Source organism: Panulirus ornatus, chromosome 5 (genome assembly GCF_036320965.1).
Source record: "Panulirus ornatus isolate Po-2019 chromosome 5, ASM3632096v1, whole genome shotgun sequence".
Taxonomy (NCBI): Eukaryota; Metazoa; Arthropoda; class Malacostraca; order Decapoda; family Palinuridae; genus Panulirus; species Panulirus ornatus.
Genome location: NC_092228.1, coordinates 8968162 through 8992402, shown reverse-complemented (window position 1 = coordinate 8992402; position 24241 = coordinate 8968162). Strand labels below are relative to the sequence as shown.

At 37.9% G+C, this 24241-nt stretch overlaps 1 protein-coding gene across 19 annotated transcripts in view; it reads left to right on the top strand.

Annotated features, from left to right (window-relative positions):
• Tao (Serine/threonine-protein kinase Tao) overlaps positions 1-24241 on the top strand; it is a 132150-nt gene that overhangs the window by 78536 nt on the left and 29373 nt on the right. For all 19 annotated transcript variants that reach the window (XR_011712551.1, XM_071660909.1, XM_071660930.1 and 16 more), the window contains 2 exons: positions 17204-17365; positions 20818-20925. Coding sequence is in view for 18 of the 19 variants with exons in the window: in XM_071660909.1 (XP_071517010.1) it covers positions 17204-17365; positions 20818-20925 (270 nt within the window). In the remaining variant the exon portion in view is untranslated. The remainder of the gene's footprint in view (positions 1-17203; positions 17366-20817; positions 20926-24241) is intronic.

Genomic DNA, 24241 nt, shown 5'->3' with positions numbered 1-24241 from the left:
TCTACGACTCGTGAGGAATGCGTGGGAAGTATTCTTTCTCCCCTATCCCCAGGGATAGGGGAGAAGATGTGTGGTAATAAAAAGAGTGTGGTTGAGAGAGCAGAAGAGGGTGTTTTGAAATGGTTTGGTCACATGGAGAGAATGAGTGAGGAAAGATTGACCAAGAGGATATATGTGTCAGAGGTGGAGGGAATGAGGAGAAGTGGGAGACCAAATTGGAGGTGGAAAGATGGAGTGAAAGAGATTTTGAGTGATCGGGGCCTGAACATGGAGGAGTGTGAAAGGCATGCAAGGAATAGAGTGAATTGGAATGATGTGGTATACCGGGGTCGACTTGCTGTCAGTGGATTGAACCAGGGCATGTGAAACATCTGGGGTAAACCATGGAAAGTTTTGTGAGGCCTGGATATGGAAAGGGAGCTGTGGTTTCGGTGCATTATTACATGACGGCTAGAGATTGAATGTGAACGAAAGAGGCCTTTGTTGTCTTTTCCTAGTGCTACTTCGCGCTCTTTTGGGGGAGGGGGTGGTTATTTTCATTTGTGGCAAGGTGGCGATGGTAATGAATAAAGGCAGACAGTGTGAATTATGTGCATGTATATATATGTATATGTCTGTGTGTGTATATATATATATATATGTATACGTTGAGATGTATAAGTATGTGTATATTGCATGTGGGGATGTGTGTGTATATACATGTGTATGTGGGTGGGTTGGGCCATTCTTTTGTCTGTCTCCTTGCGCTACCTCGCTAACGCGGGAGACAGCGACAAAGCAAAATAATAACATAGTATATATATATTATATTTTCATACGTATTCACCATTTCCCGCTTTAGTGAGGTAGCGTTAAAAACAGAGGACTGAGCCTTAGAAGGGATATCCTCACTTGTCCCCCTTCTCTGTTCCCTTTTTTTTTTTTTGAAAATAAAAAAATCTGAGGGGAGGATTTCCAGCCGTTCCCCCTGCTTACTCTTCTTTTAGTTGCCTTCTACGACATACAAGGAATATGTGGGAACTATTCTTTCTCCCCCATCTCTATCCAAAAGAAGACACGGAGAAGGGGGCCGAGTGAGGCTCAGTCCTGTGTTGTGGATGCTACTTCATTATTATTATACTTGACTGTCATTCCCTGCATTAGGAAGAAACTGCCAGGATACAGATGAAGAAAGACCCATCCACTTATATATGCACATATATACATACATATACATATATACACATGTACATATTCTAACTTGCTTTCCCTCATCCATTCCCAGCTCCACCTTGCCCCACAGGAAATGGTAATGCCACCTCCTGCATCAGCAAGGGAGCCTCAAGAAACAACTGAAAAAAGGCCTTATTTGCTCACATTCTTTATCTGTCATGTGTAATGGGTTGAGTGAATATCAGTAAACTTTAAGGGAGAATAAGAAGATGCAATGGAAGGAGGTAAATAATGTGTAAAAATCAAGAACAAATGGGAACATTGGTGAAGGGGGCGAAAGGTTAAGCAGTAACAGGCAGTGATAAAGTGAAGAGTAGATGGAGTGAGTATTTAAAGGTTTGGTGAATGTATTTGATGTTAGAATGGCAGATGTAGGGTTTTTTGGTCTGGATGGTAGGCAAAGTAAGAGGGTCATAAAGAGTGGTTTGGTGAAGAGAGAACAGGTGGTGAAGGCCTTGCATAATATGAAATATGATAAGATGGGTGGAATGGATAGCATTGCAGTTGAATTTATTAAGAATTGGGTGACTGTTTTGTTGAGTGGTTGGTAAGAATATTCAGTGTATGTATGGATCATAGTGAGGTGCCTGAGTATTGCCAGAATGCATGTTAGGGCCATTGTGTAAAGGCAAGGGGGATAAAGGTGAGTGTTCAAATTACAGATATATAAGTTTGTTAAGTATACATGGTAAGGTGTATGAGACTGTACTGATTGAGAGGATGAAGGCATGTATAGAACATCAGATTGTGGAGGAGCAGTGAAGTTTTAGAAGTGGTAGAGGATGTGTGGATCAGGTGTTTGCTTTAAAGAATGTGCGAGAGAAATATATAGAGAGAGGGATGGATTTGTATGTGGCATTTGTGGATCTGGAGAAGGCATATGGTAGGGATATGATAGAGATGCTTTGTTGAAGGTCTTACGAATGTACCGTGTGGATGGTAAGCAGCTAGAAGCAGTGAGAAGTTCTAATCAAAGGTGTAAGGTTTGCATACGTGTAGGAAGAAGGAAGAGTGAATGGTTCTAATTGAAGGTTGGTCTGTGGTAAGGATGTGTGATGTCACTATGGCTGTTTGATTTTTATGGATAGGGTGGTAAGGGATGTAAATATGAGAGTTTTGGAGAGGGGAGAGTATGCAGTGTGTTGGGGATGAGGGGTGTGGGAAGTGAGTCAGTTGTTTGCTGATGATACTGCCTGCACTGATGGCAAACTTGAGTGAGAAACTGCAGGAATTGGTGACTGAGTGTGGATGAGAGTGTGAAAGGAGAAAGTTGAGAGTGAATGTGAATAAAAGCAAAGATATTAGGTTTGGCAGGGTCGAGGGACAAGTTAGGGTGTAAGTTAGAATGGAGAAAAATTGGAGGAAGTGAAGTGTTTATGGTGTCTGGAAGTCATAGTGTGGGGGAGTGGGTGAAGGTTCTGGCTGGGAGTGCTAAAGAATACATGGAAAGAAAGAACATTATCTGGGAGGGCAGAAATAGGTATGTTTGAAAAAGAATAGTAGTCCCAACAACATTATATGGATGTGAGACATGGGCCATAGATATGGATGTGCGGAGGAGGCTGGATTTGTTGGAGATGAAATGTTTGAGGACAGTATTTAATGTGAGGTGGTTTGATCAATTAAGTAACAAAACAGAGATTTTGTGGTAATAAAAAGATTGCAGATGAAAGAGCAGAAGAGGAAACAAGGAAAATGGGTAGACCATATGGGAGATGGAAGGATGGAGTGAAAAAGATTTCAAGTGATTGAGGCCTGAACATCTAAAAGATTTTATACCACTGGACTACTGGTGAACTAAAATCCTGTCTTTCCTAAGTATCTGCTTCAGCTCTAGTTCCCCATGACTTCACACTGTAGACCAATTAGAGTGAGCTAGCTCATGCTCAAGCCCAAGGATGCTGTGGATCAACTCATGGACATCTCAGTTATATCATAGATATCAGAATACTTGATATTGACATGTAAATTGATATGAACAGTTTCACGTCTGGTTGCCTAAGAATTGAACCAAGGCCACCAAGAATGGCGGGCAGGGAGTGTACTTCTGGATACGTGAAGAGCAAACTCCTGTCTTTCCTAAGCTGCTACTACGGCTCTAGGCTCACATGCTGTGGGCAAGTTAGGGTGAGACAGGCTGCATTCTCAGGACTAGAATGTCTCAGAAATAGTGGTCGCAAGATCCACTTGGAAGAGACAAGTGACTAAGACGAAAGAGGAACTATAGGAAAACAGATGTTTGGAGATGTTATAGGAAATTGTGTAAAAGTGAGACAGAAGTTAAAGAGGATTGAAAGAAGCTGAGGAATCAATCCAATGATAATTAAGAGAGTGGAACTTAGGAATCTGAGAAATATAGTCATTGGTTATAGAAAAGTCATTTGATTGGATGGGATTCAGAAGGTACATAATCATTGGAAAGAAGATAAATGAATTAATTGAAATGCACATTGGTCTATTCTTGATGTAATTGAGGCTGTGCAGGGAGATTAGTGGACTAAAATGTATAGAATCTGTTTTTAGTAATAGTAATGGGCAGGGAGGTGCAGAAGGAGCAATTTTGACAGGTTTTCAGTTAGAGAGAAGGACTGAGACACATACAAATGCTCGTGACAGGAAAGAGCATGGAGATGCAGAAGCAGTTGTTTCAGCAGCTAATCAACAGACACAGAGCATGGAAATTAATGTAGAGGACAATAAATGCAGGAGAGGAGGGAGGTCATACAAACAGAGATAAACTGGAAATTTAATGAAACTGTAGAAAGTATGATGTGCACTGTCTAGAGATATATCAATCCAAGAAGTCTGTGGAACAGTTGACGAAAGGTTTAAAAAAGTGAAGAGTAGACCAGTGTTTGGTAGCTGAAAGAAAGAAATTTGACAAAGTGAGACACACAGAGATTGACAGTTAATTTTAGGATCTAGCTAGAATCAGAAATATAAGTAGAGCTGTTGGTCAGTAGATGTAAATCACTGATTAATTTCGACCTTATGGAAGGTCATACACTTGATAAGGAAGATAGGGTAAAGACAGAAGAATCTGCACGAAAAGATTACTGGAGGCTTTTTAATTTATAAAGTGCAGATCAAATATGTAATGATATGGGGATAGGGGAGAAAGAATACTTCCCACGTATTCCCTGCGTGTCGTAGAAGGCGACTAAAAGGGGAGGGAGCGGGGGGCTGGAAATCCTCCCCTCTCACTTTTTTTTTAATTTTCCAAAAGAGGGAACAGAGAAGGGGCCCAGGTGAGGATATTCCCTCAAGGGCCTAGTCCTCTGTTCTCAACGCTACCTCGCTAATGCGGGAAATGGCAAATAGTATGAAAGAAAAAGAAAAAAGTGAAGGAACAATCAGGATTGTGCATGAAGCTGTAAGACCATTTTTCCCTCTTTATGTTGGGGTTTGCTTGACTCTGGCAGAACACCTTTTTTTTCTTGCCAAACATACTCTCTTATTATCATCCTAGTTACATCCATGGATATTCGGACTCCTCATACAAAGCCTTCGAGGAGGATGAGCACTCCTCACTTTGCTCCTTTTGTTCAATCATTTAGAAATTACAATACTAGAAAGGGAGCATTTCCAGCCACTTGCTCTTGCCTCTTTCAGTTGCCCTTTTTGAAATGCAGGAAAATATGAGGGTCATATTTATTCTCCTTTTCTGATGAGGGTAAAATTGATGGTGGATTATGAGAGATGGGTGATTGTTCATACTGATTCTTCGTACTTATATACCTAGTAGGAGGAGCAGTGAGGAGGAGAGGAAATTGTTTGGGAGGAGCTGATTGAATATTTCAGCACTTTTTGATGTGAGGGATTAAGTAATAGTGACGGGGGATTCAATTGAAAGAATAGGTATTGTGGCAGTTGAGGGTATAATGAAAATGGTGAACATCTGCTAGAGTTGTGTGCTTAGAAAAATGACTGTTGGTTATTAGGAATACAGGTTTAAAAGACGGACAGACATAAGTATGTGGAATAGTGGGGTTGATGGAAACTGTTCATTATTGGATTGTGTCTTAATTGATAAGTGTGCTGAAGGGAGACTTGAACATAAATGTGCAGCTGCTGGTGGTATATATGATCTGTTCTTGGTGAGGGTGAAAGTTTGTCTTGGCTTTAGGAAAAGAGGAAATTATATGTTTGGGAAGAGGGTGGTGAAAGTGAGTGAGCTTGGAAAGAGGCTTGTGTGAGGAGATAGCAGGACAAATGAAATGCAGAATGGCAGAAGGTGAAATTAAGTGCAAGAATGGGAGTGAGTAAGGAGTGGAAGGTATTTAGGAAAGTAGCGCTTACAAGTGAGAGAAGAGTGTGGCATATGGCAGGTGGGATGTGGGTATATGAGAAAGGTTAGTAAGTGGTGGAGCAAGGAAGTCAAGTTGTTAGTGAAAGAGAAGGGGAAGGTATATGGGCTTTTCCTGCAAGGAAGCAGTGCAATTAATTGGGAAATGTGAAGGAAGCAGCAGAACATTAGAAGGAAGATGCAGGGGCTGAAAAAGGGGTCAGATGAGATTTGGGATGAGACAGTATCAATAGATCTATGTTCAGGTTGAATAAGAAACTGTTTTCAGTGGAGATGAAATGTATGAGGAGAAAAAAAAAAAGAGCTATTAGGAGCAATAGTAAAGGAAGCAGATGGAGAAATGGTAACAGGCATAGAAGAGGTGAAGAGGAATACCTACCAACAGAGATTTGGCTTGTGTGTTGCTCTTAGTCTTTAATTTTTGTTTTGAATGATTACTTCTCTTAACTGCCTCTCCTTCCCACGATTTGGTTTGCTTGTTTTATAATGCTGTTTTTTGCAGCAGTAATTCCTCTTGCCTGATTGTATTTTCTTGGTTCATGTGGTATTGTTTTCAATCTTGAGTTTAATCTTCCTTTGAATGTTCGTTAAGTCACACCATGTATAATTTTAGTTCTCCTGGTATCACGTTAGGTAATCATTCCAGTTTCCTCTTCTAGCATTTATGAATATTTGTTTGCAATGTGTATGGTATATTTCCTGGAATACCTTTTGACAATGATATTTTTTCCTCTTCTTTGGGTGGTTGCTGTCAGGTTTAGAACATCATTCTTTAAGCCTAACAATTGTTGCGGGGCAGCATTCTTGACTGCATAGCTCAGGCTCTTTTAGTCTTTCATGGCAATTCATTTGCTTTTGAGTGTTGATTTAATTTGTGTAATATTTTTCTAATCCCTTCAGCATAATTATTTATCTGTGCTTTACTGGCAACCATACAACAGAACCTTATTCTGTTGTACTTCTTACACGTCATCCTTTAATTTCTCCCTCATTGCAAATTATCTCTTATCATTCCATTTATTATTTGGCTTGAAAAGTTATACCTCATTGTGTTACTTGAATTAGATTTTTTTCTTAAGATAATTACCATGTCTTTAACATTTATTTCATTTTCTATCTTTTCTACCTGCCTATCTACAATTACTCTCGATGAAATTTTGCCATGGTGACAGGGCTAATGCATTATGCTCAGCACACAGCTTTGATTATTGCCATTTCACTTGCCCATCACCTCTCCACTTCTCATATATCTTGATTGTCATATGATGCTTTGTTTTTTGGCAGTTACACCCTTGGAATAGTTGTGTATTTGAGTCTAAACTAGTGTTGTCTTCATTTATGAATTTAGTCTTTTGAATGTTTCTATGGTATTTCCATTTTAGAATATCTTATCTCTCCTTGTACGGTATTAAGTGTTGTAGTTTCCTTGCTCAGCATTTGTATATTTATGTTTGGTGCCTTTTTCCTATATTTCCAGTTTTTGCATTTGATTTAATCATTCTTTATCTATCTTTCTGAATTGCTTTTATTGTAGTATATTAGTCTATTACCTATTATTTGTGAGTCTTTCTCTGGGATGTTACTGGACTCTGCCTGCTTGAGGTTCCAATGCATGAGAAAAGTCACCTTTGGTGACAGTATCATCATCAGATCACTACTTCAAAGGAATCTACATTTCCCTTTTACTGTAAGTAGTGCAGCCTTAAGCTGCAGGATCCTTTAGAAGGACTCTTTTATGGAAATTGGTCCTTGGGTGATAATGAATAAATAAACAAATGAATATCCTTCTCCGCATCTCTAAACAATATGATTCAAGCTCTTTCAGGCTTTGATTGTTGTTCATATACTTAAATGCTATAGATTTTTTCCAGACATCTGTTCAAATTTCTCTTTGTTAAATTCTTTTAGATTTTTCCGTCTGGTTTTATGTGTCCAAATTACTGAGAGTTTGTTCTTGGATTTCCTCTTAATCCACTGCTTTATTTGTTCATGTCATCAGCAAAGCTCTTGATTGTCTCTTATTTGCATTTTTGTCAGCAGATATCTTGAATGTGAAGTGCTGAAGCTAATACCATTTCTTTTAGGACATATAAAAGCACTGTTTCTTCAGATATGTTTCTTTATGCGACTATCTTGAACTGTGTTGGGTGGAAGTTTCCTTATTAATTTTCTTGTTTTCCCTTTGAAAAGTATGATTTGCTACTATTCCTTTAATATTAGTCCATAATTTACTTTGTCAAATGCTTTCAAAAATAGAGACTGTGTGTATTCACTTTTGTCTCATAAGTTTCATTTTTTTTTTCCCATACTATTCGCCATTTCCCGCGTTAGTGAGGTAGCGTTAAGAACAGAGGACTGGACCTTTGAGGGAATACCCTCACCTGGCCCCCTTTTCTGTTCCTTCTTTTGGAAAATTAAAAAAAAACGACGGGGGAGGATTTCCAACCCCCTGCTCCCTTCCCTTTTAGTTGCCTTCTACGACACGCAGGGAATACATGGGAAGTATTATAGTGAGCTAGTAGTTGTGCTTGTGTGCTTCTTCATGGTACAAAACTGTGCTGACCTTCCTTTGTGGGTTTATGTTTAAAGAGATATTTGAAAATACTTTTCTTGATTACTTTTTCAAATACCTTAATTGTTGTGAGGCTGGCTGATTTATATTATTTTGGCCATAATACGGATTCCCTCTTTATGTTCTTGGGTTATGTATGCCATCTTGTGTACATCTGCTATTGTAGAGTGGTCTGTTTTGTCTTTGTTGTATCGTGAGAGGTTTAACTATTGTTTTTAGTAATCTTTCTGAAATATTGCTGGTATTCCATCTAGCCCAGGTGCAGAGTTCTCTTTTAGTTGGTTATTATCTTCAGTTATTTTTCCTTCTGTTAAATTTATATCTGTTTATGAATGTTCATCTTAGTAATGAATATTTTTCAATTTCTTCAGTCTCTTTTGTGCTGAATACTGATTTGTATCGGTAGACTATATATGACATATTTTTTATCCTTTACAGCTCACCTTTAAAAGGACCATTCTTTAGATTTTTTTTTTCACCATGTATGCAGATATTTTTTTTTTCCTTTGGATACGTAGCTATGGTTTGCATGACTTTTTCTTCTTGTAATCTTTGTTTTTCCATGTGACTTCTTTATTTCATTGTCAACATTTCCCATATATGTTTTAATTTTTTCCTCTCTTTTCCTGGTAGTTGCGCTTCTTAGCATTTTCTTTAATTTTCTTGTTCCATTCATCCATTGTTTTCTGTCTTTTGGTTTCTTTCTCATTTTATTATTATATTTTCTCTACTGAGGCATCAATTCTGCCATCAGTTGAAAACAGCTAAGTTTGTAGTAAGTTTGTAATTGTATTGCTTTTATAAAAACCATCATTCCAGTTAGTGTTCTGTATTACAGTATTTGCATTGTGCCATTCTATTTTTGTTAGAGTGAAAATTGATGTTGTTTCTGGTAAACTTGTTTTCTGTTTTATACTCGTTTGGATATGCGAGTGTCTGTAGTTAGTGCTGTCGTATGTAAATATTTTATTGATGGTGGTAGTATCACTTAATGGTTCTTGTATAACCAGAACTACATCAAATGTTTCACTTGATTTGTTTAGATGCTCACTTTTGTCTAATAATACCTTGTTATTCTGAATTTAAAGTTGTATCAAAATTCTGTACTACCCTTTTCTCGTCTTATGAAATTGAAATTAAAGTCACATTGCCATATTATATAGTTGACTGGTTTGTCTACATTCATTAGTATCTCCTAATTTTTTTTAGTATCATTTTTTTAGTATTACCTTGTTTCTCATTTTTTTATGAGGCGATGTAGGTATTGAATTACTGTGCATTACCCCAAAACTTATTTGTTCAAATTTCTCTCAGTTGAATTTCATTTGAAGTTCTCATCTGCATGTTTTTTGAGAATATCCAAATCCTTTGTAGTTTTTTTTTCATTATATTAACTTGCAGCTGCTTTACTTGTCCTCTTGTCTTCTCCAGCTATATATCTAGCTGTATCTGGTTATCTATCTATTTATCTATCTATCTATATTTCTGATGCCTGTTCCTATTGGAACTCCCTCAAGGGGGTGGCCACGGCAATAGAGTCTCCATAACTAGTGAACTCTAGTGCCACTTATCATCCTTTGTGCTTCACTCTTAACAGGCCACTAGCAGAGGGCAACTGTAGGACAGTGTTTGCAGAGGCTCTTACATCTAACTATGCTCTCTTATTTCTCGTGTGTCTTTCATCATAATTATGAAAGATAGTGAGGCAAGAAATGTTCCTTTTGGTACCTCTGAAGGTAATATTTCTCAGACGTGTTTCCATTCACAGCTACTTTAAACTTGCTGTTGGCTTGAAATTCTTTAAACATTTTCTTATTCTTCATTTGTGTTGTCTCATGCTACTTTCTCTGATAGTGCTCCATAGTTTACTTCATCAGATGTCTCTGCAAAATTGAAAAAATAACTGTCTGTTTTTCCGCTTATCAGAGATTCATACATGTCATTATGATAAGCCAGCAGTTGTGTTTGCTTGCTCTTCCCAGGAACTGATTGGTGCTGTCCTTCAGTTATTAGTTAATTTGAATTAAGGTGCTTCACTATTTTTTCCAAATACTGACTGATTTGTATGAATATGGCAACAGTTTGGTCACTTCTTTGTGTTATAGTGTTACATATACATTATGTGTTTATTTTCTCTGCTGGATTGGTATATGCTTTGTCTAAGCAGCATTGTAAGAGGTTTGGCTTTAGTTTCTTCGTATTTTTTTTTAAGAAATATTAGTTGAATTCCATCTGACTCTGTTGCTGTGTTTTTTTTTAATCTGATTGACTGCTCCAGTGATGTCTCTGTCTGATAAGATTATATCTTTTGGTGAATGTTCTTCAGCATCATTAAATGACCTATACTGGTTAAGTAGAATTTGGCATTCTTTTAGAGTCATTTACATATTTGTCACCAGCCTTGATTAGTCCTGTCTCTGAATTTTTTTTCTTTCTGTTCATATAAGCAAACAGGACTTTTATATTTTGATCCAAGATTTGAATTACTTTCTATTCCCTCGGTCTTTGTTCTCTCTTCTGTGACACTCCATTATTTCTTTGTATGCAGCTCTTATTCTTTCATCTGATTGTTCCACAATACTTAAGTTTGTTTTAGATCTTATTATTTTCTTCATTATTGTTTTAGATCTTATTATTTTCTTCATTATCTTCTGTGCATCCATTGCTTTCTTTTTTATGTTATCTTTCTCTTTATAAGTATTGTCTTGAGTGGTACTAGTCATTCAGTTATTTTATGGATGTACTGGTAGAAGAATGGTATGTTTGTCTCTGGATTACTGATAGTCTGAGTTTCCTTCCATATTATATGAACTGTTAGTTAATTTACTACATTCCACTTTATTTTGTTGGTGTAGAAGTTAATTTCTCTGAAAGATTTACATCTTATATTCCATTCTTTCAGTCTCCATTCATTTCATTGTTATAATTATTACACACATCTGTTGTATTATGATTTGAGATATTTGTTTTAGTGACTTCAGTATCTGTAATTAAAGCTGTCATTTGTTGAAATCACATTGATTGTATTATTATTTCTTGTTGGTTCGCTTATGATTTGTATTAGGTTGAATGTGTCACATAAGCTCTTTAGTTTATAAAATTTTTCTCTTTTGTTGACTTAGGCATTATTCTCTTATTCTCTTGAACTTATGATTGGAGTGAGTGTTTTGAAGGACTGCATTAGATGATTAGATGGCAGAGGTGTGGTGTTTGGGATGTGAAAGTATGCAAAATGAGAGAGTCTTGCCAAATAGTTTTGTGAAAAAGGAGAAGAGGTGGTGGATGAATTGCATATCTCTAGGTACTAGGATTTTCATTGTATGTATGGCATAGGGTGAGCAGCCTGAGGGTTAGCAAAATGCTTGTATAGTGCCACTGTATTAAGGCAAGGGGGACAAAAGTGAATATTCAAATTACAGAGGTATAAGTTTGTTGAGTGTATCTGGTAAGTTGTATGGAAGAGTGGTGATTGAGAAGGTGACAGTATGCATAGAACATCGGATTAGGGGAGAGCAGTTTGGTTTCAAGAGTGGTAGAGGATGTGTGGATTATGTTTTTGCTTTGAAGAATGAGTGAGGAATAACTAGAGAAACAAGGATATGTGTGTGTGGTATTTAGGCTTTTAAAGAAAGCATATGATAGGGTTGATAGAAATTCTCTGTGGAAGGTACTATGAATATATGATGAGGGAAGAATGCTATTGAAAGCAATGACAAGCAATGGCACTTGGAATGGATGAAGGCAAGCAAGTATGAATATGTACATGTGTATATATGTGTATGTATGTATATATGTTGATATGTTTATGTATATGTGCGTGTACATGCATGTATTTATATTTATGTATATGAATGGAAGGGTCTCTCATCGTCAGTTTCCTTGTGCTACCTCACTAACATGGGAAAAGGTAATCAAGTATAATGATATGTATGCACAGGTATTAGTGGACTTCACCAGCTGGAGGTTACACCATTAGAGAAAGTCTCCCTTGGCAAGGCTGTATTGTAGAAAGTACAGTCTTGCCAAAGAATTTCTGTGTCTAAAGGCATTCCTATTTCCATGCTACAGGAAGTATTACAGCCATGGGCTGCACTACTCTCTAGAAGGAGGCCATGGGTAACACCAGGGATCTTTATTAAGAATTTTTGATTAATGATTTTGCATGAAAAATGAAGATTTGATTTAAAGATAAAGGAAAGAGGGGAATATGAAATTCCAGTAGCTATAACCATTGTAATTCTTTACCGTTATATGTACCAAAAATCCACATTTTTCACTTTATTTGGGAAAAAAGGAATATGAGCACCTTACAGAAGAACCAGATGATTATGTAAGAAAAATCTAAAATATTAGAAAAGGGAGAAAAGAACTGAATTTGATATTTGCTGATACCAAAGTAATTCTTTATTACACTCACAATTTTTATTTTTAAAGCACCTACCACAGGCACTGAACAATTATATAAGAAAAATGAATTAAATTGATTCCATGACAACCAAGAAAAAAGAAATTCTTAAAATTCATGGAGGCTCAAGGCCGTCCTCAGCAGCTGAATGAAAAAATCCGAATATTAGCAGTTTATTATCAACCTTGGAACATCACTTCCTTGCTCCAGCCCATGCACTTGAGTGTAATTGCCACCTTCATTGCATTTTACTTGATGAGAACAGTTCACAGCAAAGGCCTTCAGGAGTGTTTCATTACCAAGACAAGGCTGTAGCCAATCATTAATGACTTGGATCCTGACAACGTACTTTCCCTTTTGTTCTCTAGAAAACTTACAGATGCTTCATTTGCTTTCAAGGCAATATACAGAGAAAGAAAAAGGCAGGCCTTACAACTAGAATTGAATAGATTTTTCAAGAGAACAAGGCAAACTTCTCCTACCTCTCTGATTGAAACTTACTGAATCAAATGATTCAGAGGGTAATATACATAAGCCTAGTGTGCTTTGCTCTCCCATTAACCCTCATTCCATCCCAAATCCTGCTTCACTACCCTTTCAAGTTATCATCTGCATTCTCAGTAAGTATCACTATATTTTGTTTGATTTACCAATGATAAGGCAATAGCTCGAGAATTAGTCATGATTTAGTGTGGCATATTGATGGTAAGCTAAGTTCCTTTGGGTATAGTTCATACGTAAGAGATTGGGGAAATTTATGTTAGGAATGTAACCCCCTTATTGTGGGTTTCATTTTCTCAACGATATTCTGCTGTAATGACATCTACAGAAACGTAACGCCTTTGTTTTATGAGGGCCACCAGAATGTACATATGCCTGTGTAGTGCCACTGTATAAAGGCAAGGAGGATAAAGGTGAATGTATGAATTACATAGGTATATGTTGTTTGAATGTACCTGGTAAGTTGCATGGAAGGGTGGTGATTGAAAGGGAGAAAGCATGCACAGATCATCAGATTAGGGAGGATCAATGTGGTATTAGGAGTGAAAAATTATTTGTAGGTCAGTTGTTTACTTTGAAGAATGCATGAGAGAAGTATATAGAGAATTAGAAGGATTAGTATGTAGCATTTATTGGTGAAATCATATTGTAGGGTTATAGAGATGCTTTGTTGAACTATATTATGTGGGAGGAAAGCTATTAGAAGCAGTGAGTTTTTATCAAGAGAGTAAGATGTGTGTGCGGATTGGTAGAGAGAACAAATGGCTCCAGGTGAAGGTGGGTCTTTGGTATGGGTGTTATTTCGTCGTGGCTGTTCATTCTCTTTATAGTTAGGATGGTGAAGGAAATGAATGTAAAGGTTTTGATGAAAGGGCTAGGTCTGAATTTTTGCAGCAGAGAGTGCTTGTGAGATTAGTCAGTTATTGTTTACTGTGATGGCTCAGCACTGGTGGCAGATTTGAGAGAGAAACTGCCGAAGCTGGTGGTAAACCATGGAAAGTTTTGTTGGGCCTGGATGTGGAAAGGGAGCTGTGGTTTCGGTGCATTATACATGACAGCTAGAGACTGATTGTGAACGAATGTAGCCTTTGTTGTCTTTTCCTAGCTCTACCTCGCGCGTGCGAGGGGGGGTGCTTGTTTCATATGTGGCTGGGTGGCGACAGGAATGTATGAAGGCAGTATGAATATGTACATGTGTATATATGTATATGTCAGTGTGTGTATATGTATGTATATGCTGAAGTGTATAGTTGTGTATATGTGTGTGTGTGTGTGTGCGTTTATGTATATGCATGTGTATGTGGGTGGGTTGGGCAATTCTTTCGTCTGTTTCCTTGTGCTACCTTGCTAATGCGGGAGACAGTGACTGAGTGTAATGAAATATATACTTTTTTCAACTTACATGTTGCCATTTCTCGTGTTAGCGAGGTAGTGTCAAGAACAGAGGACTGAGCCGTAGAGGTAAAATCCTCACTTGGCCCCCCTTATCTGTTCCTTCTTTTGGAAGAATAAAAACTAGAGGGTGGACAGTAGCAGGGTGCTGCGGACAGCAGGGGTAGTTTTCTCATGGCCAAGATTACCTCTCGTTCCTCATCCTGGTGTACTAGTTGTTGCTGTATCATTTATACATTAAACCGAGTGCTTCTATATTAAACTGAAGGTTTTATATAATCTGTGAATCTCTTCATTGTTTGTACAAAACTGAACTGCTTTAATGGTGAGCCCGATGATCCAAAATGGCCTTTTGGATTTCATCATTCTTGAGGGAGCTGTCCACCCTGGTCGATGTTGATTGGTCAGCCCAGATCTTGCCAGGTCTGCGTGGGTGCCTGGGTTGTATGAACTACGGTTCGAAACCAAAGTGGCATGGCCTGCTACACACACACATTAGAAACTTAGTGTAAGCGATTGTGGCCATTTTTGTCTGTTTTCCTGGCGCTGCCTTGCTGAAGCAGGGGGTAGCGATGCTGTTTCCTGTGGGATGTTGTAGCTCCAGGAATGGATGAAGGCAAGCAAATATGAATATGTACATGTGTTATATGTATATGTATGTGTATGTATATGTTGATATGTATATATGTATGTATATGTGCTGGTATTGGCATTTATGTATATGTAAGTGTATATGAGTGGATGGTCCATTCTATGTCTGTTTCCTGGCGCATCCTTGCTGGCACGGGAAATGGTGATGAAGTATAATCTAAAAATAGAGTATACCTCACTGACGCGGGAGACAGCGACAAAGCAAAATGATGAATAAATAAATAAATAGAATATATATATGTGTGTGTGTGTGTGTGTGTGTTTGTAAATATAATTTGATGTGGACAGAAGACACAGATCCATATCAACCTTTGGCAGAGGATGCTTTAAGTCTACAAAGAGAGAAAACATTAAGATATCTAGAAAAGACTTTAACTATATCCTAAAAGGTCTTGATCCATACAAGTTTCATGGTGTTTTGGTCGTAATGAAATTTCACCCCTTGAAGATGTGTGCAGGTACATTTTTGATAAACCTCGATATATATATTTCAAAATGTCACTCAGAGAAGATCAGATGCCAAGGGAATGGAAACCGGCATACATCATACGTATATGTATACAAGAAAGGAAATGAGGCACTGAACTTTAGACTAGTCTAGACCATTCTCACCAACAGCTGTCTGTAAGATTTGAGAAAATATGATTGGAAAGCAAATGGATGACTTTTTATAGAGTAGTTACCCAAGTGAGAGACAGCCAGTTTTAGGGAAAGGTCATGTGTAACAAACCTATTAGATTCCTTTGAGAGAGTGAGCCGTGTTTTAGACAGAGTAAAAGGCTGGGTGGATTGTCAGTATCTGGACTACCAGACAGTATGTGATTTCCTTGTACAATAGAAATGGGTATTTGCAAATATGTAGATAGGTTATTACACATGGGCCTGTGTGGTGCAGTAGTTGGTGGTACTGACCATACATCACCATGGGCTAGCCCAGGGTTGGACCTGCATGGGTTCAACTCCTGGGCATGGCAGTTGGCCTACACCCAGCCTGTGTTCATCCTTCACTCAGGGCTGGAAAGTAAGTGGGTTCCTGGTTTAGTTGTAAAGACATGGTACATATACACAAGGTTAAGAGACTGGGCATCATTTGTTTCATTTGTTTAAGATTCCCTTCGTGTAACACACCAAAGAGATATCACAAATGATCACACATTCAAAAGGAAGTAAAAAGCGAGGAAGAATGTATCAACTTACAAAGGGACCTAAATAGACTCCAGAGTAGGAATGATACATTATTGATGAATTTCAACCGAAGTAAATGTAAAATGATTAGTGTGGATCACAGTGAAAGAGGGCCTTAGTAAGATTATCATCCTGTTGGAATTAAGCTGCAGGAATCTGTCTGTAAGAAAGACTTAGGAGTCAACATTTTCCCTAATCTGTCGCCAGAGTCCTACCTTAGGAGAATATTTAAGGATACTGAATTTCTTTAAGAAATCATTAGAATTGCATTTAAGTTCATGGTTATGAAATTATTCAGCAAGCTGTATGCTTCTCAAGTTTGGTCATCACACCTTCAGAATCACTAAGAGCTAATAGAGATCCTGTGGATAGCAACAAAGATGATTCTAGGATTAAGAGCTGAGTTACAGGGGAAGAACAAAGGTTTTAATTTTGTCCACCTTGGAAGAATGAGAAATGACCTGATTTCAACCTTTAAATTTTGAAAACAGATAGATGATATGAACAACGACAGTTCTTTAAGAGATGCAGGGATAGAGTAATCAGAGGACATAAAATGGAATTAAGCATGAGACTTGTTAAAGATGATATGAGGAAGTACTTTTATGTTATAAGAGTGATGGATGAATGAAATAGAATTTCTGAAGACACAGTTAATGCAGACTGGATGTAAAAAATTGATAAGTTGTGTGATAGAGAATGTCAAGAGATGGGACCAGACAACTGTAAAACTCCCTCTCTGTATAGTATAAAGTAATTATACATGCACTTCAGATACTCTTACCTTTGTATATATAATTTAGGTTGGTATTTTTGTAGATAGGGACTATCCTAATGTACTGGGTTAGGTGTGTTGATTTCCAGTATTATTCATTCCTTCATAAACTTTTAGAAGGCTTAATTTCTGATTTCATACTTTTATTTTTAAGTATTATATGTTCATCTCAAATGTGTTCTAAGTTATTCTTATGAAATACAGCCTGTTGGTAATGCTGGAGAAGCTAGCACGAGCAACTTTGCAACCATAAAGACGACGTCCATTGTTAGCAAGCAGCAGAAGGAACATCTTCAGGAGGACATGCATGCTGCCATGTCTGGGTACAAACGCATGCGGCAGGAGCACCAACGAGCCCAGGCTAAGGTAGTATGAAACCATTGTTGCTTGCAGTACAGCATCTAATAGTGATGATGAGTTTATATGTGGGATAGAAATATCATTTATCATTCACATTTATTATGTAGGGGATATAAAGGTGATATATTTTCATAAAAGACTATGATTTATGTAAAAGTAGAGATCTGAATGTCTTTCATGTATTTGTTATGCATTATTTGGTACTGTAGTTATGGTATTTTACTAATATATATTTTATGCAGGTTCAGCTATATATTTAAAACCTTAGATTTTTTTCAGGGAAATTGGTAAATTAGATTGTACATTTTAGTGTAGGTGCTGAACCTTTTGACCAGAATTGAATGGTCAGATGATTACCAGAAATACCTAGTTTTTCCCTCCTTTGCCAAAGATAGAAATTGTATTTTAGTTTTCGGTCAGTTTTGTTCTATCCTTGTAATTATGATCATTTATACTGGTGGATACAAAACTTGAGGTCAGATGATGATATGTCACTTGTTGTTTACCCCCATTAACTTTTCCAGACTGAGATTTCTTTAAGTGAGCTGAGTGATACTTTTGGATGGGATATTGATATATCTAGTTTTGCACAGGACTTGTAATTCCACATGCCAAGCCTGAGTGATGACTGAGGTGGCAGTGTATGATGATTTCTCCCCTAGATTGTCATTCTGCAAATTTTTGTGAATTTTCTGTGAAGGACATTTAGCAGCTTTTTGTTGGAGAACCAGGCACATAAGGACAGGGATAAGTGGAGACTTTTGCTGTAGCCACCCCCATGATGGGAGTGGGCCTCAGAAGTATAGATAGATAGATAGATAGATAGATAGATAGTGATGTAGGAGTGCCCAATGGAAGCTATCTTTGGTGGGGAGGGGGGGGTTAAGGTAAATCTGTTGGGATTTACTTAAGTTTTTTCCTTTTTTTTTTTGGCATAGTTGTCTCTCATTAGCAACTGATAAGGGTTTGAAATGTCCAATTTTCTTGTAATCATAGGAGTATCTTTGATCTTACAGTACCTCAACTAGTCATCATGAAATATCTCTTGATATCCCTTGATGGTAAGAGGGTGTGTCACTGTGAAGTGTCATCACATAAGAACTATTCCTTACACCCAGTGGAAATTGGTTGAAATCATGTTGATCTGAAATTCTGAAAGGTAAGTCCTTTAGTGCCCAGGAATCTCAGAATGCATCTCATGATAAGAAATATCACCACTGGGTCCAAGAGACTTGAGTTTGAACCCAGTTTGCATTTGTGTCAGAGGCCAAGCTTTTGTGAAGGTAGCCTCTACAGTGATATTTTTAAGAACCTTTCCTTGGAGTAGATTATGATAGTGGTCTGTTTTCCCATAGCATGTCAGTCAGTGACCATACTGCAGCTATTTAGGGTTCATCTTTTGTGGCCATGGACAGGGCAGAGGGACCCAGGTGTGTGAAGATGACTTAAGATAGGGTTCTTATTATACCTAGCTTCTTGTGGAAGTTTTACTTAAACCCTGAACCCTCCTCCTCCTTAATGTTGACATGGTGTTATGTCTCATGGGAAAGATTGACGATGGAGAGAGATGCAAGTTTTGAAGTATGAAAAAGTCTTGCCCTCCAGGGTTGTGTCTTGCTAGCACTTTCCAAGTAGTGTTTCCCATCCTTCCTTGCCCTCTGTTAAAGAAAAGACCTTTCTTTGAGTGATGGTGACCACCATCAAGTTGATGCAAATGTTAAAGGAGTAATAAGGTGCTTATCTGCTGTTAACTTGGGAACAATGACATCATCACTAAATGGAAATTGATGATTGCTCAGAGGGAGAAAATGAGCTGAACCATGTCTTTACTACCTACTGGTTTAATGTCCCTAAATGGATATTCCATAAACTATCTTCACCCATGAACCAGTGTTGTTAGGAAATGTCCAAATTATTTTTGTGACCTGGAAAACCTTCTGTGAGCTGGCATGGTTAGTTTCCAGACTAGCTTCTGTTTATTTGACATTGCTGTCTCCAGCATTCCCACTGTATTTCAGTTTACAAGTTGGCATGCCTCAGCAGTCTTCATCAGTTTATTGTCATAATGCCCAAGATTAACCCTTTTGTATGTCATTCAGAAGACCAACAAGCAGCCCATTTTTTAATAGCATAGCTAAATGCAAAAACATCATTCACTTTCTAATTAGGAGAAAGTTGAATTACTGTGGAAGTTGGTCGAGGGATCTTTGATAAGGAGTTTGCGTTCATTGTACAATTTGGGTCTTCTACAGTGTATGATATAAAGAAGCAGAAGGAAAAATTACTTGACCTCTGAAATCTTCCACATGTATATTTACTTGAGCTAGGTGTCTTTTCTTGACATATTTATAAAGGAATTCAAACAGCATCAGACCATTTGGTCATGTTGAGGCTGATTTTTGTTGTGGAAAATATCCAAAACACAAAGAATAGTGTGGTAAGAGTAGAAAGGCACATAGATGATTCAAAGAGAAAAACCTTCACATTGCTCATTTGACTAAGGAAGTGCAAATATTTTTAATTGGACTTGAAGCAGAATGTTTATCAAGTTTGGATGCATTGTAGCACTGCTTTCAACCAGTGTCAGCAGTAAACCATTCCATCTTTTAACAGTCCCGTTGCAGAAAAAGTACTTGACTCATTTGAGGTCAGATGTTTGCCCACTAGTTGTAACCATTTCTACGGTAAAATCAGATGAGTCAGGCTTTAAGTAGGTTGTTAGATCAGGATTGTAAAGCCTTTGATTATTATGAATACTTTTATTAGATCACCTCTTAACCTTTTCTTTTCTAAGATATATAGATTTAAGTTGTGTTGTTGGCTGTCAGATGATTTTTTTCTTGGTCTGGGAATAATAGGAAGTGAAGCTGTTAATGTGCAAAAGTCAGTCCTCCTGATCTTGCAAAAATAACTGTTGACTTGCCCTCTGCTAGTGGCCTGTTAAGGGTGAGGTACTAAAGGTTAAGAAGTGGCATTGGAGTTCTTTAGTTATGGAGACTGTTGCTGTGGCCACCCCTTTGAGGGAGTAACAGTTGGAACAGGTGTCAGAAATATAGATAGATAGAAAAGGTGATGAGTTATAAAAGTGAGACTATGAATTACAGAAAAAGGCTAGAGGTTTTGAATTTACCTTCCACTGAAAAAGAAGAGAGTGATGACCTGATCACAATCTTTTAAGTTTTTAGATCAGATTGATGACATAAACATCAAGAGATGTAGGGATAGAGTAACCAGAGGATACAATGCAGAATTGAAGCAAGAAATTTGTAAAAAAGATGCAAAGTATTTTTACAGTATGCGTAGATTTAAGAAGTATGATATTAGAGAATGTTCAAAAGATGGGATGTCATGAGTGTAAAACCCTTCCCATACAGTGCAGATAGGTGATTACAAATAGGCACAGATAGGTTGTTACTGATGTGACTTAACTGATTATTATTTCCTTTCATAATGATCAGCTTGAGGAGAGGTGTCGTGTTGATATGGAGAGTCACAAGCACATGCTGGACAAGGAGTATGAGGCTTTACTAACACAGTTCAGCAAGGAACTTGAGAAACTTAGGCAGGTGAGTGGGACATAATGTTCTCATTCTCGGTGGATTTTATGATTTTGCATTTTAATACAGTTGATTGAATCCCGGTGTTAAGGGATCTGAATGCAAAGATGGATGATATGGAAATTTATGGTACAGTTCAGGAAAATGGGTTCCCCTTCTAACACACTTGACTCTCCTTCCAACCTTATCACTGTGAATACAATATCCCCCCCTTTTTTTTACTGTCTTCCTACTGTAATCTTTTCATCTTTTCTAATTGGGCACACCCACCCCAATTTCTTTCTGGAAATACCAACTGTGACAGTATGGGACTATCATTGTTTTGTTGGCCTGGATGCTTAGTATTTTGATGAACATGGTCTGATTGCTTCCTTTCTGATATCTAAGCATAGTTGGCCATGAAATCTATCCCTTCCCATTAATCTCTCTCAGATTTAATTTTTGCTTAGAATCACTGCAGAACTGTTATTCATAAAGTGAGGCACACCTTCATAGGAAAAGAGTATGCTGATTTGACGTCTTTTTCTGGCCCATAAAGAAAGACATCTTCAATAACTTGTGTGACTCAACCTTTCCTCCTCACTTCCATGTTGATCAGGCTGTAGCTAACACTGCAGCTATTCAAGCCACTCTTTTTGGTACCTAATTTTTTTCCATTTCAACTGTGAGTGATTCTGCTTCTCATCCTGAACCCAACTCCTGCAGACTCTATGCCTTCTGTATTTTTCTCTCACGCTGTCTTGTGAATACTCTCCCTGCTCCAGGTGGACACAGCATATGGCTCAGATAGCACATCTCAAGTTCTAAAGGAATTTTCCTTTGAGCTAATTCCAGTCCATGTTCACCTATTTCACCTATAAGAAGCATTCCTTGCAGCCTATCCCTAAGTAAGAAGACCTCTATAACCCATACTGTTTTCATACCATTGTTTATTATCATACCATTCGCTTCACCCACCACCCCGACCAAAACACCCTATATCTGCCACTCTATTAGCATACACATTCAACAAACCTTCAAAATACTCACTCCATCTCCTTCTCACTTCATCACTACCTTTTATCACTTCCCCTTTTGCCCTCTTCACCAATATTCTCATTTGTTCTCATCGTACACACGTTATATACTTCCTTCCAAAACATCTTTTTATCATCCCTAAAGTTGAATGATATTCTCTCACCCCAACTCTCATTTACTCTTTTTTTTCAACCCTTGTACCTTTCTCTTGACTTCCTCCTGCTTTCTTTTTTTACATCTTCAAGTCATTTGCACTCATTCCTTGCAAGTATCATCCAAATGCCTCTCTTTTATCTTTCACCAACAACTTCATCATCCCACCACTCACTACCCTTTCTATTCTGCTCACGTCCCACCTTTCTCATGCCATATGCATCTTTTGCTTCCCAAGTACATCCCATTCCTCACCCACTCCCTTCACACTATTTGCTCTCACCTTTTGCCATTCTGCACTCAATTTCTCCTGGTACTTCCTCACACAAGTCTCCTTTCCATGCTCACTTACTCTCACCACTCTCATCTCCCTAACATTCTCTTTTTTCTTGAAAACCTCTACAAATCTTCACCTTCGCAAGACAGTGATCAGACAACCCTCCAGCTGCCCTTCTCAGCATATTAACGTCCAAAAGTCTCTCTTTTACAGGCCTATCAATTAACAAGTAATTCAGTAATGCTTTTTGACCATCTCCCTTACTCACATATGTATACTTATGTATATCTCTCTTTTTAAACCAGGTATGCCCCATCACCAGTCATTTTTCTGTACACAAATCCACAAGTTCTTCACTTCACTATTTCCTTTCTCAACACTGAATACCCCATATACACCAATTTACCCTCAGTTGCCACATTACTCACCTTCGCATTCAAATCACCCATCACTATAACCTGGTCTCACGCATCAAAGCTGCTGACATACTCACTTAGCTGCTCCGAAAACACTTGCCACATGATCTTTATTCTCATGACCTGGTGCATAAGCACCAATATTCATCCAACTCTCTCCATCCACTTTCAGTTTTACCCACATCAATCTAGAATTTACTTTCTTACACTCTATCATATACTCCCACAACTCCTGCTTCTGGAGTAGTGCTACTCCTTCTTTAGCTCTTGTCCTCTCACCAACCCCAGACTTTACCCCCAAGACATTCCCAAACCACTCTTCCCCTTTACTCTTGAGCTTCATTTCACTCAGAGCCAGAGCATCCAGGTTTCATTCCTCAAACATACTACCTATCTGTACTTTCTTCTCATCTTGGTTACATCCTCACACATTCAGGCACCCCAATCTGAGCCTTCGGGGAGGAGGAGCACTCCCCACTTGACTCCTGTTTCCCTTTTTAGAAATTGAAATACAAGGAGGGGAGGGTTTCCAGCCCCCCCTCTCCCGCCCCCTTTAGTTACCTTCTACGACACGCAGGGAATACATTGGAAGTATTCTTTCTCTCCTATTACTTTACAGAACCTAATTCCTTTCTCAGTTTTGACTGTCTTGGATACCCCCTCGTAATTATCATAAAGTCTGCTTTCCTGAAACGAAGTGTTGTATAGGTGTCAAATATCTTTTTTGTGAGCAGCTATTTCATATGTACATGTTTCATTTATCTTAGTATAAAATACTGATCACACATCTTGGGTGATTCTTATACTATCTCTCTGTTTACTAGAGTGAAATCAAAAGCCTTTCATCTCATAATTCTTTGGGCATCGCTTCTCTTCAGCCATCCCTTTGTGTAGCAGTGCTCTTTTTTGTTCTACAGGTAATATTTTGTGCATTGGTATTATGGCCTATTTGCATGTGACCCCCATCCCGAGAGTTTGGACCTGAGGTATACTTCAGGCCACTGCTTCCCATAATGTTTGTATGGAGACTGGCAACTGCTTACCACAGTTTCTTTTTGGAGACGAGCTGCTCAAGGATTGACTATTATGATACATTCTTGTTTCTTCATTATGTCTTCCTATAATCTTCTTACCTTTAACTTTTAGTTGACCAAACCTGGAAATATAGAGGAGTCCCCAGTGCTAAGGTTTTTCAAAAAATTAAAGTTATTTTAGAGTTATCATTTAATAAGATAAATCAAATTAGAGTTATCATTTAATAAGATAAATCAAAAAAGGAAATCTAGTAAATTACTCCTACTTCTTGTTCTACAGACCTTTAGGGTGCTTGGCCTATGTTTTTTAGGATTAGATTACCTTTATTATGACTTGTAGCCTTCATTCTTCAAAATTCTTGTCATTATACAGTATTGTAATTAATATCAAATTTACACCAATTATCTCATCCTGTTATATATATGCT